The sequence below is a fragment of the Symphodus melops genome (genome assembly GCF_947650265.1).
Source record: "Symphodus melops genome assembly, chromosome: 18".
Taxonomy (NCBI): Eukaryota; Metazoa; Chordata; class Actinopteri; order Labriformes; family Labridae; genus Symphodus; species Symphodus melops.
This window is the reverse complement of record NC_136708.1, coordinates 9,104,295-9,129,819: the sequence shown is the minus strand read 5'-3', so window position 1 is coordinate 9,129,819 and position 25,525 is coordinate 9,104,295. Positions and strand designations below refer to the sequence as shown.

General features: G+C 43.6%; 1 protein-coding gene across 2 annotated transcripts in view; it reads left to right on the top strand.

Annotated features, from left to right (window-relative positions):
• Positions 1-25,525, top strand: part of csmd2 (CUB and Sushi multiple domains 2) — a 226,631-nt gene that overhangs the window by 47,295 nt on the left and 153,811 nt on the right. For both annotated transcript variants that reach the window (XM_079368716.1, XM_079368717.1), the window contains one exon: positions 21,672-21,866. In XM_079368716.1, coding sequence (XP_079224842.1) covers positions 21,672-21,866 — 195 coding nt within the window. The remainder of the gene's footprint in view (positions 1-21,671; positions 21,867-25,525) is intronic.

Genomic DNA, 25,525 nt, shown 5'->3' with positions numbered 1-25,525 from the left:
TTGAATACCAGGACAGCGAGTGCGGCACGTAAGATCTCCAGGTTTACTTTCAGTTTGCGATTACCGCTTTTCCCCGCCCTAAACCTTTTTATCCAATGATTGAAGGATCTTTGCACACGTGGTTTTATTCATGAATTCTGTGCAATGTGACAATGAATCGCACCAAACCAAAACCAGAAACATTGTATTTGGTCCGGACCAAAGAAAGCAAACTGAAGGACTTTCGTGGTGTGAATACGCTCTTAGATGTGATCGATCCTGGCCTGTTAGATTACCTCTCTCTCATGAATTAGTTCTTCTCTTCGGTTGTTTTTCAATGAAGCAGTTGATTTTAAATGATGTGAAGCCACTGGCAAACAAACCAGTCGCCTTCTCTTCTGTGACTCCACAAGTCGACCTTTTCAGAGCTGTAAAATGTGATGGACAACCACAGCACTACATGCATAATGGAGTTCTCCGTAATCTCATTCTATTGTCTGACAGAAAGCACTTTGTACAACTCTGTGCCAATAGCTCAACCTCATTATACCCACAAACCTTAATGGGGCAAGTAGGAACATAACCTGCTGAGGAATGTGTTTTTTTTTTTTTCCATGATTTCCCTTGTTCACGTCTTCTGGTTGCACCATTCCTTGACCTATGAAGTTTGAATTTTTTTTTAAACAAACCACATGATGCAGAGAGTTGGTTTTTCCTGTAATCTCCTGTCGACAGTTTAGAGCTAAAGAGATAAAGCAAAGAAGATTTGCAAATGTGGGTATTTGTCAGTTTCCTCATGTCTCTGTGCTGGAGTCACACAAACACTCTGGTGCTATTTGTGATGTGTTTTCTCTTTTTCTCAATCCTATAGTCGAAGAGGAAAGATCAGTGAATTTGTTTTTGACAGCTTTTTTAAAAAAAAGAATGTGAAGATATGTGACTTATTTGCTGCTAATGCTGGATGTGTAGCTGATCACAGGTCACACTCGGGGCAGAAGAAATCAAATGCTGTTTTCGAGCTTAATGTTGAAATCTCTTCTTGCTCGATTTGTCCTGCTTCGATATTGATCAAGAACTGAAAACACAAAGGACATTTGAAATCCAATGGAACATGAGATATTTCAACTTAAACAACAAAGCATGATAACCCTTAATAAGAAGCTGAATAAATGAGTTTTATCTAAAATGACCTGTTGGGTGGAATTGCGAACCTCTGCTATGGTGTCTTGTTATAGCACAGAGAAGCAGTGGTAGGCCGTGTGATTATGGTGGTTTGTCCGATCTTGAGCTCTACATCAGTCACTCTTAACATTGTGGTAACGGGGTAGTTACAGAGCTATTACGGGGGAGCATCCATTGTCTCCTACGTGCACCTCCTTGTACATTTGTTTGTTTGACTTGGTAGCTCTCAGTGCATACGCCATCGAGTATCAGTGTTTGGCCTTTTCTTACAGCAGCCTTCCATTTCTTCAAATAGGATAAATGTCTCCCCCCCTCAGCCTGCATGATTGGCTTCCCTCAGCATGGCTTTAGGCACTTAAACCTCAGCCTCTTTTTATTAGCGCTGTGCTAACCATCCACCATTTTGGTGCGAGCCCATCTCGCCTGTATTACAGTAGATATCTGCTCTGTTTCAGCCCACACTGCAATAAGCCTAAGTGCTGCACAGTCCATCTCCTCAACACACTGCGTAATGGCCGAGACCACTCTGAAATCACTCCCCTTTTTCGTCACCATGGCAACCGCAAGACTCAATTTTTTTCTCCCCCTCTTCCGTTTCTCTTGGCCAAATCTCTAATTCATGCTTAACTTATAGCTGAAGAGAAGATGGTTAACAGAGGCAAACAAAAGAACTGACAGTAGCTTCACCTCTTACTGCATTTTTTTGTGCTCCACCACTGGTCATAATTCCTCCATCTTTACTTCTCCCCCCTGTCTCAAATCTCAGCCGAAGCTACCTTTACTGGATTTGGATGCATCCTTCCTCATGCCGTCTCTCCCCTCCCCTTCATTCTATTGCATAAGTGACGCTTTTCATGATACTCAGTCATGTGTCGCCCATGTTTCTCTGCCGTCTGTGTCTTAGTTGCATATTCAATGTGCCTCCCAACTGGGTCATCTGAAGAAAAAAAAAAAAAAAACTGCAGCCAGCTCTGCTGCACGACTCAAGCAGTCTGCCTTCTCAGCATTAAGTCCCTGCAGGTGTCTGAAACCGGATAAAAAGACCGTCACACATCGTTTTGTGGCGTAATTAAGGATGCTGTTTCAATCAAGAATTGCTCAAATTTATGGAGATTGAGTAAATCCTGTTTATCAAAAAGTGAACATTGAGTTTTCAGTTCTGCATTAACATTAAAAGGCAAATCTCAACGATAAAGTCAAGTGGCAGCAGAGGCTGTGTTTCTGCAACACAGCCTCCTCCTGCAACCATCAGTGCCCATCTACAACCGTGTCTCCATCTAACCCCCATTCTCTCTCGCTCGCCCTCCTTCGTATTAGCATGACAGAGAGGGAGGCGGAGCCAGCGTAGATGAGGCTGATGAGGAACCAGTGAGACGTGAGGGGATCGAGTGCCTCGTTGAAAAAATTAGACTCATCCCTTTTAAAGTCTGGGAGTGGGCCAAATAAAAGTGTGATGGCAGAAGAGAGCAGATTATTATTGTGCTGTGTCAGTCCCTGTGGTGGCGCTGATGTCCTGATCAGTCTGTAGATACTGCGATCATGTGAAAAACCTGTAGGTCATGTAGCCTTCAGTGAAGATTTGAGTCAGATCTGTGTCTGGCATAAAAACGATCTTTAACACCAGAAATGTACTCTTCCGCTTAACTTGTATACACTTGCCTTTGCTTTCTCCGTTTAAAAAAAAATAACAGACATAATCACAAAAAAATGAAGGTATGGAGTTGATGCATTCATTTTTGTATCGTGATGAATCACACGCTATTTTGACGCTTCAGAAGCTGCTCCCTGTGGACGCTGTTTTGATCTATAAAAAGTTCTATGTTCTGTTAAGTTGATGTCATAACCTTCGAGCTAAGTTCCTGAAGTTGCGTTTTTTTCAAAATAAAAGCAGGTTTAAATTCAAACAGCAAGGGAAGTTCTCAAAGATTAAAAGAGTACCAAAATCCAATGCAATTTGTGTGTGTATGCTTCCCAAGAGAAGACTTCTATCTGCCTGTATGACTTTCACACTTCATTTGAGAAAAAGTTCAAATCAGCCAAAGCTCTGTCGCTAACTGAAGACTAAGCTTCACGTCAGGCTCTGTAGTATGGATAACAAAAAGATGAGCTACACATCTTTTCTCATGTTTCCATTTGGATGGCACGGTGTGGTTTTAAATTGTCTCATGGACTTTCAGCTTACTGGAAGTTTGGTTTTCTTCTTACAAAACTCTGGTGCATATCCCTGTATGCGTTGTCTCGTGCTCAATGACTAGCTAGGTCCAAAAGATGTTGATCCTGTTTTTATTTTTGGACAAAGCTTCGGCCTTTTGATGTTTTTGTCATAAACTCCCCATATAATTACTTTAAGGAATAATAACAACAGTGCAACCTTGGATGTATTCTTTTAAGCCCTCTAACATAGAGTATTTATTATTATTATTTTTTTTGCATTATGCATGTTTAAACCTGGCATGATTTATTTCTGAGCCTTTTTATGTTGTTGTAATTATCAATCAAACACCTGCTGATGTAAGACTTTTGAATTTAAAATGCTATCGAAGTTGCTATAATTGATTGAAAAGTGCAGCACACCTGCCTCCTCAGCAACAGAAAGCTGTCTTGTTTTGTAAAAAGAGACTGCTGGACCTGTGGAGTCGCTACAGAAAGCAAACTGTGACGCTTGTAACGGCTGATTTCTGGATACAGTCGACTGGTTAAAAAGGCAAAAAAGGCAAGGAACGTGCTTCCTCCTGGAATGAGTTTTAAGAGGCTAAACTTTATTTGTGCTAAAGAGACACCTCGCGATGCTAGCTATTATGGATATGATTATGTGAGTGCATTGACTACTTTCCTCTAAAATGTGGGCTGTGTGGCTCACGGGGAAAGCAGGGCTTCCCATCTGGCAGATAGGAGCTGTTATTAGTGTCTAGCCTGGGAATGGGCCGGCAGCGGGTCTGACCGTTAAATGCTCCTGACACTTAATTAATGGCTCTTTGTTGTGTGGCAGTTCTCCTTCAGCCTAATGAAGACTGTTTCAGCTCTCTTGTGCTTCCATAAACACACGCGTATGCCCAGCATGCACACTGACATTCACTAACACACACTCTAAATCAATATTCCTCCTTCAGCAGAAAAATCCAGACAACTTTGAAAAAGTGATGATTAAATTAGTTTTGACCGTGGTGCATTAGTATCTTTCTTGAGTCAGTTTTTTTTTTTACACCAAATCATTCAATATTTTTCTTCCAAATAACTTTAAGATGATTTAAAGCTTTATTTCTGCCTCTTGTTCTTTGTATCTTTCCTCTTATTGGACTTCACTTTCTCTGACTGGTGTGGTTCACTTACTGTAAGGTGTGATGTTGAAATCCTTTCAGTCCTCTTTTTCCCTGCTTCACATTATGTTAATATTTGATACTGAATCTGATCAATTCTGGGATAATTCCATTTTTTTTCACCTTTGTTTTTCTTTAGAACTGTCAAGAGCAAAGAGAGCTCTTGACAGTTCCCGTTGCCGCGCCAGTCACTGCCAGAAGTTTGCTCCGCTAAGAACTGCGAGACACACTCATTTTTAGCTCTCCTCCCCTCGTCCCTTCTCGCCCTCTTGTTTGTTTTCTGGGTGAGCAGCCGGCAATATAAAGTCTAGTCTGCGGCCGGGACAAGTTGTTGTTTTGCTCCCCAAATAAGGGGGGGGGGGAACAACAACACCATAGCTGCACACAGACGCACCGACACAGAAGACGTGCGAGTGCACCCGATCACACAAGTGGGCCTTCGGAGTGCACGCTGAAACAACTCTCTGTGCAGCGGAGCTTGTAGAGAAAGGTCATCCTTCCCTGAGAAACCCTCGGCTCGGCCTGACTTTGTTTGCATCGCTTCATGCAGCTGAAGAATTGTGCATGTGTCCATCTGTAACACCAGCACTGCATGGTCGACTGATGTTTATCGTCAGAGGCTCACATGCTCACAATTAAAAGTGTACACACTGCTGCTTGTTTTGCTGATATGGTGTTTAAGTTGACAGCTTGTATCGCCTGATGAGAATCACTGAGCTGTTCTGGAAACAGCCGGTGTAGTGAATGAGTCTTTTTGAGGTTGTATCACTTTGTTCTTTTGTTCTTCTCAACCCATGTCCTCCAAATGAATGAAATAAGTTCATATACATTAGGAGTATATCAATGACTCCATCACCTTCAAGTGCTTGTTGTATGTTTCGAATTTTAAAAAGGCCTCTCTAAAGTTATATTAGAGATTTAAACTCTGACAGCACAAGAGCATCTTAACAATTGTTAGATTCACTTGTTGACTTTTTTTTTTTTCCTTTGCTGTTTTTGTATTTATTTTTTCAGTATAATTAGAATGCGACCTAAAAACAAGTAGTTGAAATCATCTTGGCTTGTGTTTGTATGGAAGTGCACCCTGTATGTGTGACTCTGTAATGGGCGGGGGCGGGGGGGGGGGGGGGGGGGGGGGGGGTGTTTATTGCTCTGTCCCACTGTGGGGAAGCGAGTGAGGGTGTGAGCCGTGTGAGAATGGCACAAAGTGACAGACAGTCTGAGGTGATTACCAGGGTAGTAGGCAGGATGTGTCAGTTGTGTTATATTTGTGTGAGGGCACATGATTGTGTAATTCCATGCAAAACACACACGCACACACACACACACACAAGGCTGTCGGCTGTGCAGTCAGCGAGAGTGAACACTGAGGTGCACGCCTATCTTCTTTTGGCAACAGTGAAAGGCTCTCTTTGCTGTGCTGTTTCCACCCTGACAGGGTCTACACTTTGAATACTAAATCAAGGGGGGGGAGATACTGGAGACTTCAACTGGTTAAACGATGTTAGCTATTGTCAAAGGAGAATAAAAATAGGATTAAAAGAAAAATAGTTAAGAATGAGTCAGTTGTGAAGTAATGTGTTATGCCAACGCAGAATCATCATGCTCCACCCTGTTGGAGATTCATCATTGCAAAAAAAAAAAAAAGCAGGTCAGACGAACACAAACAACACCACACGGCACATTTGCTGCACTGTTACTCACGCACTGCGCTCACCCTTCTCTGCAGCCATGCATATTTTAGTTTGTGAGCTCATCTCCTCAAAAAGCAGCACAGGCACCCAAACCGCTCCTTCTTTTGACATCAATGTGTGAGCTCATTATAAGAGTTCTGACCGCATTAAATGTCACCCCCCCCCCCCCCCCCAAACATTTCTCCTCCCTCTACTTGTTTGGGTTGACTCCTCCAAAAGGTTGCCAGTGTTTGTTTATCCCTCCACTGTTAACGCCAAGCACCAGTCTGCACTCACTAATTTTGCCACTCGACGAAAGTGCGTAATGAAGCGCCTCACTTGGCCTCTTGGAAATGTCATCTGCTCAGCCCTCTGGATCATAGACTTGGATGTGATTAATACCAGCCTGAGATCGCCCTCAGCGGCTAAGTCGGGGTCAGAGCTCACCTTTTGAAACGGTGTCCTCTGTTCAACGAGGGCTGTACAAATGTGTGGAGACGCTGATCAGCTCACTCTTCTGTTTTCAGTCGCAAAACCTTTTTGAGAATGAATAACAATAAGACACTTTGAGTGCGTTTACATGGACTTGAGTGTCCCGGTTATGAGCCTTATCCTGGTTTTGATCATATTCGGGATATAACGTTTACATGCTCACAGAGAAACCTGCTTATTTATATTCCTGTATATATGATCAATAATAGTATCCCGGTTTCTGATTTACAGCATCTTATTTGCGCAGACGCACTCTTTATTTTTTACAACACAACACCGCCGACATTTAGAAATATAAGAAGACATGAAAACACTGTGGCTTGTAACAAAAATATAACTTCAATTTACCCCTTTATGAATCCAAAATAATCTAAAAGTCCCAAACAAAACGAAGACATCCGCCAACGCGGTCGTTTGCTCTTCCAAAACAAACTCAGTCCATCCACAGAGTAAAAAAAAAAAAGCAATCCAACAAAGGTCGATCACTGCTATATCAGAACAAAAAAGAAGCAATCTCACCAGGATGCGTGCCGCATCGAGCCGTATTTATGTAAGCTCTATGTTATAGGCCAGCGAAACATAAAAGTCTTCCTCTCTCCAGAATAAGACGCTCTCGTTGGCGCCGTCATGTTTGTTTTACGTGGACGTCACTTGGATGAGTCTGTGCCTGCGGAGGTGTTGGCAGCTGTCAGAAACCGGAGCAAGGCGTTTACATGCCGCAGTATCCCGTTTTTCCACCGGAGTTCTCCAGGTAGCGAAACCGGGTTTCTCAGAACACGGGACACTGCAGTACTGCAGATACTCAAGTCCATGTAAACGCACTCTTTGAGCCTTGTGTTTGTTGTTGAAAACATAAAATTGAGGTAATCTGGATTTGCACTAGCGTGATAGATGATTCTGTCATTTGGGTTTTTTCATCTTCTGTGTTTTTGGACAGACGAGGATAACAGTTAAAAACTAACAGAAGCCCATGACACTGACATTGTGTCCCCTTTAAATGAAAGGGAGGCATATTTAGTCTCTCTATTGTGTCGCTGTGGTTTACCTTAGTGGGACTAACAGCTTCATACAATGTCTGCTGCTTGTGCTTAGAGAAGCAGCGATCCGATCCTGGTATCGGGGTTTGTTGACAAAGCAGAGCGATATATTGACCTCTCTACACACACAAACAAACACACGTACGGTCATCTTTTCTGAGCAGTCAGAATGGCCTTTTTTTGTTCTGAAAATAAACCAGAGATTTTAATGTTGTTGCCGTGTCTGACTTTCCGTCCCGCTTATTTCGTATCTGCTCGGGACTGACGGAGCTGAGGCACAGCGCACACAGCGCACACTGTGCAACCACTCATCATCAGGGTTAAAAGATGTGACTGCAATGAGTTTCAACACAGACATCTGCAGCTCTGACATTTGCCCGTTGTCACTGCTAAGTTTAACCAAACATACAACATTTATAATAAATAACTATTCAATCAGCTTACATATATGTATTTATTTAATTTTGTGTTTCAATGTTTGAAAACACTGATTGTACCTTATATATAATGGATACCCTGTCAGCGTAAACTACAGGTTATTATTTAATACTTGGATTGGATCGGTTCTTGGATCGGTATCGGAACCTTAAAAAGCCGGATCAATTCATTCCTACTTGTGCTGCACAAGCTTTGCATAATTGTATGTTGCAGTTCAGCTGTTATCCGTCCATGTGCTGCTCCATCTGTACTGGCCTTTCTAACAGTAAATGGTGTCCTCTCCTCAGGCCTTTATCTCTCATCAGGATTAGCCGCCTTTTTGCTTGTTAGCTTGCTAGCTCCTCTTCTCTCTCGCGCCCACGTTTGTCTCTCTCTACAATCCCTGTTTTGTGTGGATTATTTCTCGCACTGTCCCATGATTAGGCCGTCATTGTTGCTGAGCTTTGATGAGATAGAAATATGCTTTGGAACAAAGTGTGTTCACTTTTCATGGTGCTTTTTTTTCCCTCCCTGACAAGCCGGGAGAACAAAAAAAAAAAAAAAAAAAAAAAAACCCAAAACAAAAAAACAGTACAGAAAACTCGGTGACTTCTGTGCACTTTACTTGTTTATCTAATTGGCATTTGTCTTCTTCGCTGCCAAGTGCCAATGCAAGAGTAGTTGTTAGGTGTAAGCAAAGTGGCTGAAATAGCTGGGAAATTGTAGCAAATGAGAATCCACTAAGGCTTTGTTGTTGTTTTTAAGTATATGGCAGAGCAAGGAAACACGAGTGAGAAAGGTAAGAGGTTCTGTTTGGGATGATATTCATCATCCCAAACAGAGAGAGCAGGGGGGGTCGAGAGATAATCAAACTATTAGAGGAGGCGTTTGTGTTGATTACATCGAGGGGGAGTTCTGCGTTCTGCTCAGTGCGACAGAGATGCTCGGCGGGTGGCGGGCAGGCGGAGGGGGGTGTGGCCTATGTATCGAGATGACCAAGAAATTCCAGGCAATTTCAAATCTCCCCCCATTGTTTGTGACACTTTAGTATTTAGCGGCTTATTTACTCTCGCAGGTAAAATTGGTGTGACAGTGTATTGATCCAGAAAATGTTCAGCTGTTGGAGTTAAAAAGTGATTCAGTGAGACAGTATATAATCATCCTATCTGTTGTGTCAGGTCTTTTCTGCAGTCTTTTTGGTTCCCCTCCGTTTGCTCCTCTCCAATTAGTTTGATTGGAATTCAACTTTTAATAGTGTTAGTTTGCAGACTGGAGGATATGAGGCTTCAGTAAACCCACATTTCTTATTAAGCAGCTGTGTAATCTAATACATCATAAAGATTGCCCTGCATACACGCGTTAGCCTCTGTGATGAAACACCCAGTAACAAGTGCATTCTCTCTCATTGCTCTAAATTGGTATCAACCAAGCGGTCCCTGCTTGGCATCTGGGTTTAATCATTTCTCTGTTTACGAGGCTGATAGAGCGCACAGCAATTCGTCAGGCCGGACTTATTGATCAATAATCGCCAAACCCCCCCCCCCCCCCCCCCCCCACACACACACACACACACACACACACGCTCATCCCTTTCAGACCTCATTGACCGTGTTCGCCAGCTGAATGTCAAAGGTCAAAAAGTAAGGTCCAGTATGTTTGTTAAAGGTCTGATTAAGCTGCTGCGAGCTGTAATATACATCGGATTTCACCGTAAATGAACATATTCATCAGTCTCCAAAATTCAATCGAGTTAGCAGATTTAATTGAAATACAGAGACTGTTAACACACGGTTACTGACTTGGTTTTAAAATAGCTGATTGTTGTGTATCGGACTGAATAATGTGGTCTGTACTGGGATAAATCACTGCGAACAATCGTTAGCCGTCCCGCATACAGACACGTCCGCCAGGATAAAAGGTGTCCGCACATAGACAAACCGGCTCTGGACAATTTCACTCCCATAACACTTCACCTGTCTCGGCTGTGTTTGCTCTCCGTCTTTCTCAACAACCAAAGAGTGCGTTACTCGGTTGGATTTCTGCTGTTTTGATGCCAACACAGAGAAGAAGAAGCCGCTCAGACCACTTTTAAGGTTGATTTACTCGAGGAAGAAGACGCGACCTGGAGGTGTCATGGAGAAATAAACTCTTCTCCACATACAGCGTGGAAATCAACAAACATCTTCCCGTGTCACATCAAATCAGAGCTTTTAGCTGATTTGTGTTTACCCTTGTGTTGATCTCTGAGAATGTCTCAATATCTGCCCCCGTGTGTGTGTGTGTGTGTGTGTGTGTGTGCCTGACTCAAGCTCTCATCGCAAACATGCCGTCACTGAAGCATAAAGTGAAGGCACACCTGTTTGTTTTGTGTTTGTCTCTCACCCATCATTTGGCGTTGCGACGTGCTCTATTTGAGGCCTTAATTCGCAGTTTGCAAATCAGAGTAATGAGGCAAAAACCGGGAACAAGCTGAGGTGTTGTGTCAAAGGGAGGATTTTATATTTTTTTTTCCAGGGCGAGCGTTTCCTCTCAGAGTGGGTGGGAGATAAAATTGGCATCTTTTGTGCGAGTTCAGAGAGGAATTCTCAGTACGTCTGGGTGTGCAGCTCCTGAACAATGGGGTTTGAAATGACAATGACGTGATGTGATGGTTCATTTACGGGATTTACTTGGAAAACCTCCAAATCCCACTTGATTGAACCACAGCACTGAGTTTCGGGCTTTCTGCACACTTTACCAGAACAGTATGTATGCATTTTGTTCAGCACTCATGTTGTGTGTCTGATAATAATCGTTCCTTCAAGTCCCAATGTCGGTGTCTGTTCCACGGTAAATGTCTGCCGTTTATTTTGATCCTCAAGTTGAAAGGAAGCTAAAAAGGTAGAAGCAAACATTTACGATGGAATAGTAAATCCTGAGGGAACTAAAGCTGAGCTGAAGCTCAAAAGAGGGAGGATAGGTTTGGGAGTATAGGGTGAGATTTGAAAGACAAAGGGAAGCAACGTTTTTTTTCATATCACCGATCGCTGTCTCGTTCAGAGCTGGAAGATGGGACTCTACACATGATAAGATTATTATGTAACTCATATTATTGTTATATATCTGATACATGTATTTGCTATATAAAGAAATGGATTTTATGATTTGCTCAAGATCAATGATTGTCCAGATGTTGAATGTTGTCGTGGCTCGAAAACCAATGTGGATTATTTAATGATCGTTGCGTGGCTGACGAGAGAGATGATTCATGAGCCAGACAACCGATGATCTTAATGACACCAATCAACCAAATGTCTGCAGGCACGATAGACTATTTCTAAAAACTAAGGTGATGTTCCCTAGCTTTTATCGAGGAGGTTTTTTTACAGCTCATTATTCTTTGCTGATTTTAGTTTACACGTCGACTTATTTCCTCGTGTTTTTTTTTTATTTTTATTTTTTGCAAAGGAGACTGAAGCTCCCTCTCTATTAAGAAAGATAAAAACAAAAGCTGTAATCCATCGCCAGCTGTCATCACACAGATCAGGCACTGGGTTTGAAAAATTGCAAGCACGAGATATAAGCATGAGGGGATGATTGAAGTGGAGAAGCACAGGGTGCAGACTAAGGACGAGTTCTAGAGTTGAAACAGAAACGAGAGTGGAGGAAAAAGGCTCCATATGAGTGAAGGACATTTTCTCCACGAGGACCTCCATCCCAAAGTGAGCAAAGGTATTGTGTACAGGATAGATGGATTTTTCCAACAAGTGGTGGTGAAGTAACCGCATGTAGAAATGGTCCAAATACACGAGAAAAAAATATTTAACTCCTCATAGTATCAAGAACACGAGAAGAAAAGGCTCGTTTGTCTCTGCCGGCTGAAGGGAAACATCTTTGTAGGGACATGGCAGAGTTTTGCTCGTTGTCTCCATAAGTTGGAAACCGCACAGGCGTCCTGTAAATGTATTTATCAATTTGCTGAACAAGCCAGTGAAAGGTGACATCGGTGCTCTGCTGTAATAAGAGGAGAGCACGTAAATGACATGGATTCCATGAAAAAGAGTGTTTAGTGCTTTTCCTTTGGAAGGGCGGGAGCAGGCGTCCTCTACACAGTTAAAGTTTGATCGGAGGTCGTCAGACATGCGCACAGAGTGAACGTGAATTCAGCTCGACCATGTCGATAAATACGTGAACGGATCAGATTCAGAAAAAGTACTGACCTGCATTTTCCAAAGGGGAACACTTTGTCAGTCCCTGAGACATAGTATTTCCTGTCTTGGGTATTTTGCGCGTGACAAACGAACATATTTATCACCTTTCACTTCAGCACATGGCAGGGGAGAGAGGGAGGCACAGAGAGAGACAGTGAGAGATTAAGACGAAAGCCAAGGTTAAATAAAGGTATTGATTAATCATTACAATGTACCTTTGCCTCATCGGGCCATCGCTGCTATTCTCTCTACAAGTCAGATAACTTAAACGGATGGGAACTTAAACAAATTGATGGAGACATGTGTATTGGGAATTCAGTCTTAATTGACATTTGACCTCTGGCCAAAACGAGGTGAAGGATGTCTCTGCAAAGGACATACATCTCCTTATGTGATAAGGACTGTAGCTCCTTACTCTTATTATGACACAAGAAACGTACCTCAGAAGGCCCAACCACTGCGTTGGCATAATCAACATGACTTGGTTTCATTTGATCGCGTCTGTTCTCATCCGTTTTTAATAATTGTTGCAGAAAAACAAACAAACCCCCCCAAAAAAAGCAGCTCCAGTATAAACCAAGAACACGGACGACGTCTCTTCACATGTTGAACCTTTTATCTGTTTGTGCAACGAGAAGACCGTGCGCTTTGTTTCCTCACAAACCTGCGTGTTTATGCATCTTGCGCTCCCCTTTTCATCAAGGCCTTCCCTCGTGGGCTTTTACTGTTTCCAAGGCAACCTGTGGAGCAGAGAGCTCAGAAATGGCGAAGGAGAGGCCAAGAACACCAAAAGCTGGAGTTAAAGACAACATGGCTCCAACTTCCTGATGGGTACAAAAATGATACTCCTATAAGGCAGGGTGTGCTGACAACTTGCTTTGCCATATTGCAGATATGTGAACGTCAACATGGCAGCGCTTCAATCTCCAAGATCTGCCTTTAGCTTTGTAGAGTTAAAATGCTGCCCTGTTTATGTTTCTGGCCCATGTAGAGCAGAACAGTGTGCAGAAAGCTTTTCCCTTCTCTCTTACAGTGAGTGAGTTTCTTGTCCTGCACCTGGATGCATTTTGCCTGGATGTGTGCACTGATGCTCCGAATGAAAGAAGCTCTCAGTGACAGCCATGCTTTTGTCTCCATAAATCTAAGAAGAGAAAATCTGAACGTGTGCGAGTGATGGAGGTGAAGAAAGCTTTACATCCGTTCTCTGGTCAAAACAGAAACATTGTTCTTTGAAACTGTTAGGATTATTTTGTGGGTTCGACTTTGTGTTGTTTCTGTTTTCATTGTAATGTAAATGAAAGTTATTAATGAACATCACGTGACAGACTCTACTGTGGCCCATTTATAAATATAAATATATATTACAGCAGTGCAGTCGGTGTGTGCATTTAGTCTGCTTGATTTTTGGATCAATGTGTCGACGTGCATCTGTGTACTTGAGCCTGCAGGTGTGACCGAAGGATTGCAGTGATTTCGGTTTGAAAGAGTAATGTCAGTGGAGAGATGAGCCTGGAAAGCCAGGGGGGGATTTAGATGCTGCGAGGCAAACAGAGTCAAGGCTGTACCGAGGTGTGTTGATCTCTCCTCCCAACTCCCACAGCCCTGCCTCTCTCCAGGAAGTCTGCCATGCTCCCAGATCCTTCTTAGTTTACTCTCATATATAGTGAATGGCCACTGAATGGCACATTATTCCTTTTTGCAGACACTGTCAGCAGCCATCAATTGTATATGAGCTCTCTTTCACACCTCAGCGCCTCCCACACAGCAACCGGCCCGTTTGCTGCACCTGCTCTTGTATGAGTGGGAAATGAGGATATGCAGAGTTCAGAGTCTGTTTTTGTGTGTATATCACTTAATTGTGTGTTTTCAGAGGTTCAAACCCTCATTCCCGCTCCAGATATTCTCTTCTTTTTTTTTTTTTTTCAAGTGATGCAAGCTTTATTCACAGCTCAGCTGAAAAATCAGAGGAGGCTTTTCAAAGCTGGATCTTTAACCCCAAACTTCTCAGGCAGCACTGCACAGTGTAACATCAACAATTACACAGACACACTGGTACATTTCCACAGATACACACACTCTAAAACTTTGACAAGGATTTTCCCTTGCATGTCAAGGTTCAAGGAGCCTGGGTTAAGTGTGTGAATTTGGATAGGAAGTAAAGCAGTAAAGATGTGCTAAATAAGACAGAAAAAACTAAATAACTCAGATATTTTTTTTAACAAACATAAAGAGCCAAATATAGCATGTCATATTCTTGGGATGATTTGATTAACTCTACTGGGCCTCTGGCTGTAGAGACTCAAAAACATGCCGACAGCGCTTATCCTTCCTCTGCGGTTGACATTGAGGTTTAAGCTGAACTGTTTACCAAGAGGCTTCTAAAAACAGACGGCTTAGATAGTTACTAAGGCTCGGATACATGGGGACAAACCGAGTGAGAACAATGAGGCACACCCCGATCACCACTGCGAGTACAACCCACTTCTTCTCTTTCAACTGCGTACTGTTCAATGAACACGCTTACAAACTATCAGATATACAGAAGTGAGTTTGACTGCTCCAGTGATAGACGGGGAACTAATGTTTCTGTTTTTATCTAAATAGGGAGGCTTAAAAACATAATCCAACATACATGTCAGTTTTCAGTTTTCTCTTTTTTTTCCCAGCCATCTTCAATCAGTAATAGGTTTTTACTGTTGTTTGATACAACACTGTGTGTGTGTATGTATGTATGTATGTATATATATATATATATATATATATATATATATATATCAAGGACACCGTTGTTCACAGCAAAATGTTTTAAATAGTTATGTCTCAAGAAAAAAGGAAGAAAAGCTTTGGTGTGTGTATGAAGACCATGAACTTTGTTCTGCTGGCACTTAAAGGTAACCAAACGAGTTTTTGACCTTGCATACCTTGCATGATCATGCAAATGACTGGAAAGCATTAGGAGCCAGTCACGCTACACTATCCCAATGGTTAGCTTGTGCTAGTCATGCAGCACTGTGCCTACAATCCAGTCAAACCGTCTTTGTTGTAACAAAAGCAGAGAGAGCTGAGGAGTGTTAGCAAACCTTTGGTATACAATATAAAGGTGAGAAAAACAACAACGTCGACGAAGAAGTCATTGTGTTCGTCACTGCTTGTCTTCCTAAATGGTACACGCCATGTGTTGTGGCGTGTATAGCACTGAATTGCACACGAGGACTGAATGGAACAACTCCTAAATCTACTGAATTAAATCGTGAAATGACCGCGCTATCATCAGTCAGGGAGGGAACACGAACATGTCAACAATGCAGCAAGCTGGTTTGTCGTCCTCCTAAGTTTCGGTTGCAGTGCTGAGTGATTTGTTTCTGTTATGACCAGATAAGGGAGGCGGTTTTGAGGCACCTTGGTTCGCCAGGCAAACGGCAAACCAGCATGCGTTGCAGTGATGGAAGCGAATTGGCTCAGATATAAGAGATTCTACCAGACTGGCATTTTTCTATGATGACTCTAAAAAATGGAGACAAATAAGAACGCAACCGGTGAGCACATCGACTCTAGGAGAAAGCAAGTAGGGTGAGACGGCTCTCTCCAGTGTTTAGAGTTTGGACTGCAGTACCCATTTTAAACACTGTCAGGTGTCAGAGTCACTTATTGCTCCTTTAAGTCTTTTCGAACTTTACATTCACTCATCAATGCAAACAATCTCACACACGCTCGATTGTGCACAAAGTCTTTGGATGGAATGGTGTTAGGTTCCGCCTTCCTCCGGGCAGAAGTGATGGGAGTTGCCAGCTTTTCGTCCTGCCCATGTGCGGGGAAACGGCAGGCATTGATTGAGTTGCTGCTTGACAAAGCAGAAACTGCTTATCGAGCTAATGCACCTACGTGCGGGGATCGATCACACAATGCCTCCCAAATGCACCGCAGGAAGTCCGAGCGGTGCTAGACGCACTGGAAGAGGAAAGCGAAGAGACGTTTGAGATGAAGACGAAGACTTGAGACACATTTTACCTGCAGTGAGCGAGGTTGGGTTTTTAAACCTTTTTAACCCGAGCAGCTCACTGTGATCAACTCATATTTCAGCGTTCTGCATTTTTACTGAAGACTCATCTTAAGCCAAAGTGCTGCAGTGTGAAGCTCCTTCCTGGTTGATGATGTTGCATTTTCTGTTAACGTGACTCAGTCCGTTCATTTCTTGACATCTGCCATTTGCCACGACAATCTCCCTCATTTAAGAGACACAATAATCCAGTTAAAAATAATCCAGAGGAAGTAGGAATACCTTTGATTCTGTCCTTTTCCTTTCGTTCCCAGCAACTTTAGAAGTTTTCCTGGAAAGCACTGTTTCACGACCGAGGTCTGAGAAATGTATGATCACGTTATTTTCCAGGCATTATTTTCCAGGCATTTTGTTGGGGGGGAGGGCTGTTCCAGTATTCAACAGTATATACAGTAACCTCTCATCCTGAGAGAGGATGACAAATGGAAGAACAGGATTGAAAACATCCAGGAACGGGGAGTATGAGACCTAATGCGGTCGAAGGTCATCCCGCAGGGGACGCAATTCATACCGTTTTCTTCTCAACTGTCCTCTGTCCTCGTCACCGGGAATGAGAGCTTATGAAGAGGGGAGGAGAGGAATAAATGAATGGAAGCGGAGGATTGGGGGTGGACTGTGTGATGAATGGTCAGGCTCCTTCCTCTCAACGTGCACGGACGTGCCCGAACGTGTTTTGTTGGCGTTCGGCTGCTGGCCAGCGCGCGCGGCAGAGGGGGACGCTTTGATGGACGAGGAGCATCCTTTGCCGTTTCAGCAGTGGAAGTGCTTAAAGCATCCAGGCCCCAGGGACAGGCCATGTCACCGACTCCCATTCTGGTGACTTATGGAGCTGCCATGACAAACACCCAAGGGCTCTCGTTGCCGGTTTGGTCTTGGGGAAGAAGGGGGGGGGGCCTAGGGATGTAAAAAAGACCACGTGACTCTCAAAGCCAGACCTCCGAGAAGGACAGAAGCGCTCTGTTTTCACTGAGTGCCACTCGCTTTTCCTGCAAAGACCGTCAAAGCTTGTAGTAATGATTTTGGAAACAACTCGGATGTATGAGAGTCCGAGCAAGGCAGGAGATTAACGAAGAGTAATGCAAAGTCACCTTGCAAATATTTCAAATAGTTTTCTCATTATTTCTCTCAGGCTCTTTGGTCTGAGTTTGTTTTGCTCTTTCTTCCTCTCTCTCACCTCCTTTGAGCCTGCAGGAATAAATGAAAGAGATTGTAATACATGATTCTGAAGCACATAGGGAGAAAAGAGGATTATTATTATTTTTTTTTAATGAAACCTCTGCCTTTGTTTTCTGATTCTGGCTTCATAAACGCGGCTCTTTTGCTGCATTGAGCTTTCAAGGAAAACTTCACCCATTGGGCGTCGTATCATCAGAAACCTGGTCGCATTTTTCAATGGCCGTGCATCCCGCCTCTCATTCTCCCCTGAAGCACGGCAAGCAAAAATGGTCATTTGTGCGTCATCTGAGGCTGCTCGAGGAACCGGCTCGAGCTGGGGCCGACCGGTGGCGTCCGTGCTCTCGCTGTTTGCCGATGGACACGGACAAAGAGTCGGTTTGCTGCCAGGAATTTCTTAGATGCCAATTTCCTTCTGGAAGAGATCTCGGAATCCGTTGAGGAAACAGCCGTATGTGTTGTAGAGCACCGTCACTACAACTTCATAGGAATTGGCCTGTGGTGCAGTGCATTGTGGGAGTTGTCTTTCATTCACATGAGAGAGAGAAAAATACACTTTCAGCCTTTTTCCTGGTCAAGAAGGCACCGACTTCAAAAAGTGTTTCACATTTCTTCTTCATATATGACTCAACTTCAATACAGATTCATGTTTCAACGGATGAAGTCTCCCTTTAAGAGAGCTATATTTGATAGAGTTGTACTTTGGTTCATCCACAAAGTTTGTTTTCAGGTGTCTTGTCCTCTGTGAGTGTATAATGTCACATTTTAGTGTTTTTTTTTGTTTTTTTTACTCATGATGTTCATTGGCAACAGAAAATTCACATAGTGGGAAAAACAGCTTTCTGGATCCTGAGGCTGGTTAGAAGAAAGTATTTGCTCCTTGAGTGCTCCCAGCATAGCCCTGTTCTTGGGATTGCACCAGTAATAGCACTTTTCGACTTAATTTACTGCCCAAACTAATAACCTGAAATGGAGAGTGTGATGAGAAAATGGCTTACACACACACACACACACACACATACACACACACACACACCTACACACACACACGCTCACACACACGTACATGTTTGCCCATACTCGCACATTTACACGTTGATAGTGCTGTGCCCTCAATCAGTTCTAATGCAATGAAATCACTCATCCTGTTCATCCCTCAGTCACTCGTACACACACGCACACACGCACACACACACACACACACACACACACACACACACACACACACACACACACACACACACACACACACACACACACACACAGAAATGCTCAGATCTCTTGTCACATATCTGCTTCAATTATTTGCAATGTTATATTTCTCAAACTGTACGTCTCTCACATTTCTTCCAAATCTTAATCAGGCTGCTCAGAGAGTTTGACTTGAAATAGCTCAAAGTGCCAAGTTAGAAATAACAACATTAATGGTGGCTGAGTTACTTTTGGACCTGGTCATTATAGCACTGAGCCAGCGTCGGGGCACTGAAGCAGAACAAATCGAAGCAGTCAGTGTTGTGCGGCACATGCTTCTGTTGGATGGTTAAGGTACGTGTGCATTACCTGAACCTCCTGCATCAAATCATTTAATGACCTCTTTTAGCCTTTTCGCGCCCTGTTTTAGCTGACGGCCTTATGATTGACATATAGTTACAAGCTACAAGATTAATACAATGAATACATCTCTCTTTTATCTCCCACTAATACTCAAATGTTGAACCGATGTGAAAAAGATGTTCCCTGTCTATCTAAAAAAAATAGAAATCAGGTCTGATTCTGCCAAAGCTCCAGGAAGTGTCCTTTTATGGTCGTTCTCAACGTCCTCCTCACTCCGCTCCGCTTAAAGAAATCAACAGGACAAACTACAAACTCATCCCACACTCCCGCTCTTCACCTGCACAGCTGGAGGCCGTCTTCCACACACTTCCGTCCGTCCTCGGAGCTCTCACAGGCGGACACACTCCTGCTCTCCGAGACTTGTCCTTTTATAGGATGGCGAATCAGACACCACTTACCTCCTCTGGAGACATTACGCCGGTAAATATCCAGTGTTACACGTGAACACTCGTGCACGTACGAGCACACGAGGGAGAGCGAGCGACAGGCTATGTCAGCAGGCAATGTCTTAAATGTTGTTTCGAGGTCAACTTTAGTGACACAAGAGGATTTACAATCACAAGCTGAAAATCCAACCGCACATGGCATCGTGGCCCTCTGCGACCATGCAGCAGCAGCACTGAATCCTCACTTCCAGCAGCTATTATGCTAATCAGACAGAGTCCTTGTGTATATGCTAATATGGTTGTGATGGAGGGGAAGCTGTAATAAGGCGACCTTGGCCGGTCAAAATAAAGGCCATGGCACAGTGGAGCCTAAACATGACAAGTCAGTCTGTCATGGCAGAAGAGCACAGGCCTAATAGGCAAAAGAAGAGAAGCCAAGTACTAACCAAGAGCTGTGAAATAAACAGTCCATCAGCACTGCATCATTTCATGAAGAGTCTTTGTTGTGTGAGCAGGTGGTCTACCTTCAACAGATGATGGAAACACCTGCTGTCAAATCACTGATCGCCATGGAACTACAAGTACCACGAGCAGCTGTATAACTGAGCCCATTGTTTGCTATCCGAGGCGCTTTGTAAAAGTGTGAAAGTGTTCGCAAAGGAAGCAGGAAGATTCACTGTCACATTTTGGGTCTTTTGAGGAGGAGGGGGCGGGGCTATTAACTACGCTGATGAAAAGCTTGTGTTTGTGTCCTTCGGTTTAAAGTCGGTACATTTTTAATACAAACATGATTTGAATAAGGGAGTTGATAAATGTTAAATTAATCAAGTGAGTCTTTTTTTTTTAATGGAGAGAATAAGTTCATTACCCGTCTGCGTACAAGGGGAGCTGCTTTTTGGATTGGTGACGTGGCAGGAGATGAACTTTGTTTTCCACATCTGTCATCTACGAACCGGTCCTTGAGATACGTTAGTCAAAGGAAGTTTCATAATTTGAAGTAAAAGCCCTTCTTTAAACTCTATACAACAGCATTTTTAATGTTTGGCACGTATGTAAATGATGATGATTGCATTACAAGTGCTCTAGAAAAACACACATTTACTATACCTGTAATTGAGTCTATTGCAGAGTCTTGGATTGTAAATATTTTGAATTTGAACCGTTTTTAGATCTGAATTAGTCGATGAATTTATACAGAAGTCTTTTATTATGTTCCTCTACAGAAGCCTGATAGTAATTAAAACCGTTTCTAAGAGATGGTGATGCTTGGGACAGAAAGGAAAGTGTGCTGATGTCGAGACAGCAGAAAACGGCGTGGCTGTATGAGATCAGATTTGGTTCCCTCCGGGCCGGCACAGCTCGGCTCCTGTGGAGAGACTGAGTTTCATCCAAAGTCCAGCGCCTGCTCCGGCCAGCACTCCCGCCGTGTGGCAGTGTGTGACTGACACTGCAGTGTGTGTGTGTGTGTGTGTGTGTGTGTGTGTGTGTGTGTGTCAGTGTGTCCGTCTGTTTCACGTACGTTTGCTCACGCCAACCTTTCTCAAACGTGTGTCGACGTGTTGTTTGAGATGCATCCAGATGAGAATCCTCTCAACAAGACATCGAGGGTAACGAGCAGCACTCGTGCCTTTTATATCAACACTGGAGCAAGAAGAGTGTGGCTGAACTTCCTTTGAACTTGATTTGCATAATAACACACAATTAGACAAGGTTCTGTCAATGCTGGTCTCTCTTATTTGCATGCAAGAGCATGACCGGACAAGCCACGATGATAACACAGCGTCCATTAGTGACAAAGTGATTGAAATGATAGCAGGACTGGAAATGCTGAAGGGGTAAAAATACGATTTTTTTTTATTTTTTGGATTTAATACATCAGGCTCTGTAAGTCATACTCTTAATATGAACATTTATTGCAGACACAGGTCCATATCATACACATACAGAATCAATAAATAAATAATTAATTTGCAAGTGACCATAACCTGTTCAGGGATGAGCACTTTGCTCAAACCAGGGAAATAGATTTCTCCAGTGTTGTCATTGCCTGAGTCAGACTGTCTGTTATCTTCAGTCGATGTTGTATTTTCTGCCCTTTTCCCCCTGCACTAACATGATGCATTTGTGTCCTTTCTCTGTCTCCCCTCTCTCCAGCTTTACCCAGCTACACGTGCGGTAATCCGGGGCAGCTCCTCAATGGTCACCAGCAGGGCTCCACGTTCAACATCGGCGACAAAATCCGCTACAGCTGCAGCCCGGGCTACGTGCTCGAGGGTCACACCACTCTGTCTTGCCTTGCCACTTCAGCGGGTACCGCTGCCTGGGATTTCCCGCTTCCCTACTGCAGAGGTATGTCGGATGGACAGTGGGAAGGCGTCTTTAAAACGTTTGTCACCTCAAGATAAACATTCCATCGCATCGAGTTGGTTAGGTATTAAAACAAGTAAATAAACGTGACTCAGACCCAGAGGACCGCCAGTCAGGACAGACACACACCGATGTATTTTCTATAGAGTACCAATGATATTTAAAAGAGATAAATAACACAGCGTCTTTGAAGTCGTTGATGTTTTATTTTCACATATGATGGGATGATGAAATGATCGAGAATTTAGTCAATGACAGCAGAGCCAGTCAATAAACCTTAAGTAGTCCTACCTCATTTTGAAAATGTTACTCCTCCAACTGAGACATGAAATTCCACGTTGTGTTTTCACTGAAATCCTTTGAAATTGTAAACATGCACACACGCACGCACGCACTCACACACACACACACACACACACACACACACACACACACACACACACACACACACACACACACACACACACACACACACACACACACACACACACACACACACACACACACACATACACGCACAAAAATTCGCATAAATTACTCATGCCCTGACGTGACCCTACAAGCACTTCTGTGGTTCGACTGATATCTTATTTACAATGACAGGACCTCATGTGTTCGCTCGCAGTCAGGACCTTGTGCCAGTTGCCCTTCCCTCGCTGTTAGGAAGCCTCCCTGCGGCAGCGACACCTGCCAGTGTTCATTTTTCGCGACCTGTCTTGACTCAAAATCTGCAAAGAAACTCGTAAAGATGAATGCGAGGCTGTTACTTCGTATGCGAAGCAATTTATACCAAGCTCCAATGAATGAAAGTCATAGTCAGTTTGCATGTCCCTTGTTTTATCCATTTGCTCTGCCTGTGTGTGTGTGTGTGTGTCTGTGTGTGTCTGTGTGTGTGTGTGTGTGGCCAATGGTTTGTGTCAACTGTTCCTACTGAGCAGGACACTGAGACACTGTGCCATCTGTAACCAGGCCGGGAGTCAGGATGCCCACATAGGAGCACACATGGCTGGGCACCGGGCGCCAGCACTCGTTCCCACCCACTCACATGCAGCCTCGTGCACATGCCTGTACTCCACGTCTCACGTAGAAATGATTGCATGTAGTTAGTTCCAATTTTTGCAAGTGTCACCTCCCCCTTTTTCCTCATTCTTTGCAGTGGGAGTCTTCCTTTCATTCCCCTCCTCCACGCCCACCCAGCTCCTGAAAAACTGCTCAAGCCTAAAGGATGTGATTATTTTACCTTTTCAGCACAAATTACACACCAACACGTTTGAGAAACTAGCAATTTCCCCTATGAATTAATTGAGGTCTCCTAGTGCCACTTAAAAAAGTCCAACTGTACACCTGAGTGCTCTTTCATGAGTATTGTTAGTCACTCCAATTATAGAGGCTGGCCAAATGTGTAAAAGCAGAACTGGAGCTGTACTGTGAGAGAAGGGGGGGAGAACATTTTTGGCACGGTCACTGGACGCAGGAGAGGGCAAACGGTGCCAGCACTGTTGGGGGCCATATGATGGCCAGCCATTGATGGAGCCAATACTGTTTTACATTGCCTGTCTCATGCTCATCAATCTCCCGGAGGATACTTCATTTACCATGCATTTTGTTTTGTTTTTTTATCTGCTCTTTTACAACTCTCCTTTCGCAGCTCATGAGCTCAGGTTGACTTCGGAAAAGGTGCACACAGTTCATTTTATCTGTAGTGTGTGCATATCACATTCAAAATGAGCATGTCACATTTACTTTACCTTTAAAGAGTCCCAAAAATAGATTTGCAGGTTTCGTGACAGCCGCTGAAATACATATGAATAAATACAATAGATGCATACATACATGTATATCGAGCTGTTGGTTTTCCGTTATTGTAAAGTGCTTGCCTCTGCCAGTTGCAGCCGCACAATCGAGAGAGCGATGGAGAGAGTCAAGGTGAGAGGGGAGAGTTTAGAGCCGGAGACTTCCCTTCAAGTGTGAAGAAACCATCTCGTGTGGAATATCAATGCACGTCCTCATCATTTTTTTTTTTTTTTTTTCTTCTGTCTGCTGTTGACTTCCCGTCACTCCCACCTGTCACCCCGGTTGCCATCTCTCTCTTTCTTTATTGTCCACCCTCCCATCCCCACTCGTCACCTGTCACCCCCCTTCATCTCCTTCTTCTCGCCCCTCCGTCGTGGTTTCCCCCTCCTATTCAAGTTCACACCTCACAAGTTCCCGCTCGTCCGTACACTACCTTGCCCTCCCTTGGGGGGGGGGGGGGGGGAGGTTGCAGTTGCACTGGTGACAGGTAGGATGGATGAAAGACAAGGGCCTGGCGCCTCTGAGCTCCTCCACCCTTTCTTTGAAACACACACCGAGCTGGCGGCACACTAATGAATCCCACACCTCCCTGACACAAAGGAGCACACATAAACACGAAATATTATGAAGAATAATAGTGTGCTATGTGACGTACGCTCCCTCAGCCTATCAGGAAGTACACACGTCTGTATTTGAACACAGGACTTGCAGTTGCTTATCTCACATGACGCCATATGTCTTTAGCTCTAATGAACACATCAGACGCTGGGCTGGGGAATTTTACTGGCAACACGTTAAACGCACGTTTAATTGTCTCCTTAAAACAGTGTTGAGGAGGGAAAAGATGCTTTGATTAACACAATTCTGTATTAATCTGAATTGAATCATCCCCCTCCTCCTCGGTTTCTCTTGGTTGCATCACACACCGTGCTCTACACTGTAGTCTGTAACGGTACTGTGGGGGGGGGATTCACCATCATATGAGTAATGTCTCTCTGGCTTGTAGTGAAAATAGAAGACAGCAGAACAGCATGCTTTAACTCATTTTTTTCACGAGTTTAGAAATATGCTCTTCATCCAGTGGCAGGAACATAATTAAAGACCAGGAAAAAACGAAACAAAAAATACATATGTTTACATATTCATGTCGCAAAGAACAAAAGGTTCCTGGCAAGTCTGTAGGGTGCAGGAACTTTTTCATAGCTCCAGGAACTTTTTTTGTTCCACACCGGAGTAACTATAGACTATTTTAGTTCTTATAATCCTGTTAAAAAGAAACCTACTATTTTAGCTCAGGGTAAGTACTCCAAATGCACAAGCAGGACTTCAGTTTTTACGACGAGGCGGACTCGAGGAAAAAAAACAAAAGGGACGCACGGTCGAGTCTGCGCCTGCACATCGGAGAAGAACACAGAAAACACGACGGACACTTTGTGACTTATTTTTGAATCATGTTAGTCAGATACAGCTGATGCCTCCGTAATTAAAGGCTGTCAATGTTGTGTCCCGGCGTGTCGGAGCACAGCTTTTTAAGAAGGGCCAAGGAAGTGTACCGGGCCTGAGCATGACGCAGAGCGATCACGCCTGGTCAAACACACTGCAGCGTGCTTCGGCACAGTACAGACTGTTAGTGTGATCGCGCCCTCAGTGCTTGGACATTGGTCCATACATCAGTGTACGTTGATTTGCCAAACACAAAAGCTAATTCAGTACCCCCAACTGCCAATTTTACAATAGTAACAGTAAATAGCAGTAGGTAAAATCCCTTAAAGTACAAGTACAAGTCAGGCATTATTGAGTGTTAATTGAGCAACGTGAGGTTCTCTTTTAATGCAGCTATGTTAAGA